This window comes from Capra hircus, chromosome 16, assembly GCF_001704415.2.
Source record: "Capra hircus breed San Clemente chromosome 16, ASM170441v1, whole genome shotgun sequence".
Classification (NCBI taxonomy): Eukaryota; Metazoa; Chordata; class Mammalia; order Artiodactyla; family Bovidae; genus Capra; species Capra hircus.
This window is the reverse complement of record NC_030823.1, coordinates 42,845,819-42,852,786: the sequence shown is the minus strand read 5'-3', so window position 1 is coordinate 42,852,786 and position 6,968 is coordinate 42,845,819. Positions and strand designations below refer to the sequence as shown.

Below are 6,968 nucleotides of genomic sequence, written 5' to 3'. Positions count from 1 at the left end.
GGCTCAGGGAGTTAAGAATTCACTTAACTCAGGAGATGCAAGAGATGTGGGTTGATCCTTGGCTCAGGAAGATCCCCTGGAGGAGGAAATGACAACCCGCTCCAGTATTCTTGTCTGAAAATCCCAAGGACAGAGGAGCCTGGTGGGCTGTAGTCTAAAGGGTTGCCTCCGACACAAACTCTCTTAAAAATCAGAGAGAAAAAATGTGACAATTTTTAATTATTTAGGGTCACTGATTCATTTCCTTTAACCTTTAGACTTTGCTATAAGAAGCAGAAAGCACAGTGAAAAAAATTTAAATATAGATTTCGGGGGACTCTTTAAACACACACATTCCGTGATATCCCCCTTAACCCTTGGGAAACTGAACACGCATTAAGTGGAAGGACCTTTGCTGTTAGAATCTATGGATCTCGGTTTGAATTTGCTCACTGCTACCTTCTGGCTTAATTTATTTGATCTTCAATTTCCTCATCTTTAGCATTAGGATGACAACCCTTGGAGTTATTGCGAGGATTAATTTTATGGAAGCGTCTAGTCCTGAAGGTGAATACACTGACTGGGGGTGAGTCTGGGCGTGGCTCTCAGAACCCACTGTTGATGCACTTCATCCTGCATTCTTACTGAGGTCCCTGGCACATGGGACTCAGTACCTCCTGTGCTGAGCTGAGGTCCTCACATCTCCTTGAACAACATCCCTGCTGATCTAAGGAGGACCTCTTGAGAGAGGCAAGTAGGAACAGGACAGGCCGAGAAAAAGTGGTCACCTGGGCCTTGCCTAGTGCCCGGAAGGGGACATGCAAGCTAGTGACACCCCCCCACCCCACAGAGCAAGGTAGGACTCGCAAGGGCCCTGGTTAAGAGCCGAACCCTCCCTCCATCAAATGAATTAACAAACACTTTGTTCACAGGAAGTTTCTGCTGACGATGAGGAGAGCCACCGACAAGGAGCAGTGGCTCAGGCCCCACCACTCCCTGGGGCCAGTAGAGCCAGTGGGTGATGGAAGTCGGGGAGCAGGCAGTGGGGCCCAGGAGGGAAGAAGGGTTCCAGGGCAGTTGCTACATGGTGTTTTCTAAAGACAGGGCACACAGGTAGGCACACCCACCACCACCCCAAAAACCCAGTAGTAGTAGCATAGGGCCAACTGAGCTCATCTCCCGAAGTGCTCTGGGTAATCATTCACTCATTCATTCGACAGATTGAGCACCCACTGTGAGTCAGGCATGGTTCTGGTCCTATGTACTAGAGAATTAGTAGAGAACAAAGCAAAGATCCCTCCCCTGTAGCTGAAGAAGGGACAGGCTACCCACACCAGTATTCTTGAGCTTCCCTGGTGGTTCAGCTGGTAAAGAATCCGCCTGCAATGTGGGAGACCTGGGTTCGATCCCTGGGTTGGGAAGATCCCCTGGAGAAGGGAAAGGCTACCCACTCCAGTATTCTGGCCTGGAGAATTCCACAGACTGTATAGTCCATGGGGACACAACTGAGCGAATTTCACTTCACTTCATAGCTGTCCTATTGCTTGACTTGATGGAAGGGAGGAAGGAAGGAAGAAAAAATGTTGATTAAAATGTCTCTTCTTCCAATTTTTTCTCAGTGAGTGAAAAACTATAAATGCACTCAGTTTCATTCATTCCGCAGGGACAACTCCGACATTCTGCTTTGATGAGTCCTAAGATTTAAAGTCCTTAGCAAAGCTCAGCCAGGGAGCTGAGTGATACCTTGAGTTCATACCCTAAATTGGGAGGATCTTGCCAGGCACATGACTAGACAGCTCCCTGCCTGCTTTTACAGGATCCTAGCAAAACTCATCAGAAGGATCTCAGGCTGTCAATTCTCTAAAGCCTGGAGCACATGATTGAAATTCTAGTCCCTGGCTTCTTCTTGAATTTCAGGCCACAGTCACATTCTAGGGACCCTTGTGAATCAGAGCTCACCTTTTGTTGGGAAAAAGCAAGGGACATTCTGGTAAGTCCTCACTGACTTTGCTGGTCCAAATTCCTTCCTTTGGATGAAAACAGAATTATTCTTAAGGCAGAAAAGAAAAATTTAAGGTAAAATTTTCTTTGTTGCTTGGGTCACTATCTCCTCCCCTTTAGGGTGATATGAGCTGACTTTGCACTGCTCCCCTCGGGACAGAATGCCCAGGGCAGAGGATGCGGCATAGGGGATGTGCCTGCAGCTGAGTTTGCACTGCTCCCACGGGGGTCAGGAGCTGCAAAGGCAGGAGGCTGACAGGGCACCTGACGTCCCGCTGGGACTCGGAGCCTCCTGCCCCAGGTCGGCCGCACCACGCCTGGAGCCGGAGGGGAGCAGCTCAGCTGCTGGGAAGTTTGTCTGGGGTCCGCCGGGCCTCTGAGACTCGCCCGTCTTGGAGGGCGGCGGGCCTTGGGAGGGCCGGCCGGGCTCTCGGCCATGGGAGGCTGAAGGGAGCAGCCGCAGCAGAGGGAAAGGAGCCGGGTCCTGACGGCGCGCGTGCAGAAGACGAACATGACGCAGTTGGCGCTCCCTGGAAGGTGTTCCCGATGCCCTGGCGGGAGAAAGGAAGCAGCGTGAGTGCCAGGGCTGCGCGGGCCTGAGCAACACACGCAGGGAGGAGCAGGGGACCCAGGACCTTGTCCTCCACCCCTGGGGGGTGGTCCGTGGGGACCTGGCCACCAGGACCTCTGACAGAGCACCGGGCAGGCCTGAACTTGAAGGCGTGCCTCGAGTCTTATGGGTTGGGAAAGGCTAAAGGTCAGTCCGCTTTCCTGGGGTTACTCCTAGGCCATGGGACAGCAACTCAACACCCACAGGCGGCCTGGAGCCACGCTGACCTTCCACCTTCTGTCGTCAAGCCTCCCTGTTGGGCAGGGCACGGAGAAGGACGCAGGGGAGCAGGGCCCAACCACCTGGCTGGAGCGCTGGGGCCGGCCAGGCAGGGGAGGGCAGACCTACGTGCAAAGCCACCAGCACAGGCATCCGCACCGCCGGGAGCCACAGAGGGTCAGGGCGAAGCGCACGGCTGCTCCAGACCCGCAGGCAGATGAAGATGAGCGGGAATGAGCACCAGCTTCTTATCCGCCACGGAGGTGCGGTGCTGGAGCTGGTGTGCCTCGAGACGATGGGCCGGTACTCGAGAGCTCCGCGTGCTGTGCGGGGAAGACAGAGAGCAGACGTGAGAGGAGCACCTCCTGGGGACAGACCGGCCGGAGTGGGAGGGCGTGAGGCGTGCAGTGCCTGATGCTGGCAGCCCAGGTTCCATCCTCTGGCCTGTCTTATCCCATCCACTGGCCATTCCACATCCTCATGTGGATGTCTAAAGCATGTCAGAAGCTTCTCATGTTCAAAACAGACGCCTGACCTCACCCCCAAAGCCTACTGCCTGCTTCCCCACCTCAGCCCTGTCCTTCCAGCTGCCCGGGCCATAAGCTTGGGAGTGGTCTTTGGTTCCTGTCTCTGTGCGACAGCTCACATCTGCCCCATAGGCAAGCCCCACAGGTTCTGCCTTCAAAAACGGGACCCAGACCTGGAAGTTCTGTCCACGGTCACTGCCACCAGCCAGGTCCAAGCACCCACCACCACTTCGCTGGACGGTTGCCACTGCCTCTTTACTGGTCTCCCTCCATCACCACCCCAACCCCTCTCCCACTGCAGTGTCACTCTCAACACAAACGCAGTATGGTTCCTTGAAAACCAATGTTCGTTACAGCACTATTTACAACACCAGGACACGGAAGCAACCTAGCTGCCCACTGAAAGATGAATGGATAAAGAAGACGGGGTACATATACACAGTGGAATAGTACTCAGCCACAAAAAAACATCTGAGTCAGTTCTAGTGAGGTGGATGAACCTAGAGCCTGTTACACGACTGAAGTAAGTCAGAAAGAGAAAAACAAATGTCATATATTAACACATATATATGGAAACTAGAAAAATGGTACTGATGAGCCTATTTGCAGGGCAGCAGTGGAGACGAAGATACAGAGAACAGGCTTGTGGACACAGTGAGGGAAGGAGAAAGTGGGGACAAACGGAGAAAGTAGCATCAACATATATACACTATCACACATAAGACAGAGAAAAGCGCTAGTCACTCAGTCATATCTGACTCTTTGTGACCCCACGGACCGTAGCCCACCAGGCTCCTCTGTCCATGGGATTTCCCAAGGCAAAAATACTGGAGTGGGTAGCCATTCCCTTCTCCAGGGGATCTTCCTGACCCAGGGGTCCAGGTCTTGTGCATGGCAGGCACATTCTTTACCATCTGAGCCTCCAGGGGAAGCCCCATAAGATGGATGGCTGGTGAGCAGTTGCCGTATAACTCAGGGGGCCCAGTGTGGTGCTGTGATATGACCTGGAGGGTGGGCAGGGAGGGGGACGGGAGGGCAGTTACGGAGGCTATGGAGGGAGGGGATGCATGTACAATTATGTCCAACTCACATTGTTGTACGGCAGAAACCAACACAACATTGTACAAATTAAAACAACAACAACAAACCTAAGTCAGATCAAGCCAGTCTTCCACTCCAAGCTCTTGGCGACTCCTCGTTTCGTTCGTTCCTTAAAAAGTCCCCAACTCTAGCTCTCCCTGATTTCATTCCTGCCACATTCCTCATGTTTATTCTGCTCCAGCCACACAGACCTCCTAATCCTCCTAACATGCCAGGCACACCCCACCCCTGGGTCTCTGCACAAGCTCCGTCCCGCATACATGCCCCATCAGTTCAGTTCAGTTCAGTCACTCAGTCAGGTCCGACTCTTTGTGACCCCATGAACCGCAGCATGCCAGGCCTCCCTGTCCATTACCAACTCCCAGAGTTTACCCAAACTCATGTCCATTGAGTCGGTAATGCCATCTAACCATCTCATCCTCTGTTGTCCCCTTCTCCTCCTGCCTTCAATCTTTCCCAACATCAGGGTCTTTTCAAATGAGACAGCTCTTTGCATCAAGTGGCCAAACAGCCAAAAAAAAAAAAAAGACATAGGCAAGACCTGCAGCTGGGGGACGGGGGGTGGGGTGGGGGACAGGGGGAGTCCTGGGCAGAGCCTGGTGGGGCTCCTGGGAACTTCCATCTGGGAGCCCTGGAATCCTCCTACGGCAGGAGGAAAGAGGAGGTGAGAAGGGCACCCCCAGCCCAGACAGAAGACCGACTAAAAAGGCCTTCAAAGACAGAGGATCTCAGACCCATTGGTACACCTGCCAGCATCTCTGTCAGTGACTCCAAGTTAAGCCACAAGAGGGCGGCAGGGAGGAGTGAGAATCAGGTAGATTTCCAAGTAAGAGGAAAACCCAAAGTGTGTGTTTCAGGAGACAGATAGGAGTACAGAGTGGGGATCAGGTCTCAGACAGCTGCGAGGAGCACTTTACACACTTGGAAATGGCCGCTGAGCCTGCAGCACACTCGAAAGACGGGACACTCTCTCCTACAATTTCAGCCTTGAAAACGTAGGCAAAACAGAAGGACAGGCACCACATCAGCAGGATGAGCTGGAATCCTGTCCGCAGAGCTTTCACCCTGTTACCACTCCAGCCAGTGCCATATTTTATCTTCCATCGGAACTGCACCTCTGCCTCCTCCTAAGAGTGCAGGAACCATGCTTGAATTCTCATTAGAAACTCCCATTGCCACACAGAACTTTCATGCATAGAAGATGCTCAATAAAAATGCACTGAATGAATGCTTGAGCAGATCAATGGATGGGCTAATCAGAACATTTCTGGGATAGCAGTTTGCACATGGCTGGCTTCCCTGGTGGGTCAGCAATAAAGAATCCATCTGCCAATGCAGAGGTGGTTTTGATCCCTGGGTTGGGAAGATCCCCCGGAGAAAGGAATGGCAACCCACTCCAGGATTCTTACCTGGGAAATCCCATGGACAGAAGAGCCTGGCGGGCTACAGTTGCAAAAGAGTCAGACACAACTTAGTGACTAAACAGTCACAACAACGACTTGCACGTGGCTAGGAGAAAGCCTGTACTTTACATCTGCAGAAACGAACTGGTAGTCCAGCACAAGGAACAATTTGGTCAGATTATCAGAGGGAAAGCATTCTTTCTGAGAATTTCTGGCCAGAAGTCTAGTAGACTGCAGATCAGCCCAGTCTATTGAATTCCCGAGAGCCCGAAAAACCTACCACTTAGGATATTTTACTCACCAAAAATAAGAAGTGAATTACTTGTATCACTGATTAGGGAAGTCTGTGATCCTGCCAGGTCAATTCTTACTTGGCTAGTGCACGCAAGCATCTTTCATCCAGGTTCCTTTCAAGGTTAAACAACTGCATGGGACTGTCCAGGAGAGGGCAGTAGAGAGCCATGGCCCAGACCACAGGCTGAGCTCTTTTAAGCCTCCTTAATTCCAGACACTCACTGGGAGTCTGGGGAGCCCCTTAACCTTGGTGAGCCTTGTTTCCTCATCCACCAACGAAGGAATAAAAGGACCCGCCCCGATGGGGCTGCGTAATTATCAAACCAGACAAGAACAGTGCTTATGAAATTCGGCATGCGTCACGGTGAGTGATGCAGAACAAGCCCTCCCTCACTCTCGCCGGTCACTCGTCCTTCCTCTGAGACGGCCGACTCCGTCCCGGGGACACACTGGCCACACAGAGCTCTGGGCGGGCCCCCCGGGGGCACCTACCGCCCGGCGGATGTGCTTCCGGATGAGGAGGTAGAGCACGGGCAGAGTGACGTAGGCCAGCAGCTCCCACAGCTTCCCGGTCAGCAGCATCCACAGCACCCGGTCCTCCGCCTCCAGGTTGATCCAGCACCAGCCCACCGACACGTCCGAGGCGTCGTAGCCGATCTTCTTCAGAGCCACAGCTGCCACGGTGATGGCCAGCGGAACCCCCCAGCTGAGGAGTAAGGAGCAAACAGGCCGCGGTGAGGTCAGACCCAGCTCCCAGCAAAGCCAACAAGGGTGAAGCGACCAGGATTCTGTGCACACAAGGCCAGTACTCTCCCAAGCCCGCAGCAGACAGGG

At 53.1% G+C, this 6,968-nt stretch overlaps 1 protein-coding gene across 1 annotated transcript in view; it reads right to left on the bottom strand.

Moving 5' to 3' along the window:
* Positions 1-6,968, bottom strand: part of GPR157 (G protein-coupled receptor 157) — an 82,460-nt gene that overhangs the window by 58,049 nt on the left and 17,443 nt on the right. The window contains exon 2 of the mRNA XM_018060392.1: positions 6,627-6,840. Within this exon, the coding sequence (XP_017915881.1) occupies positions 6,627-6,840 (214 nt within the window). The remainder of the gene's footprint in view (positions 1-6,626; positions 6,841-6,968) is intronic.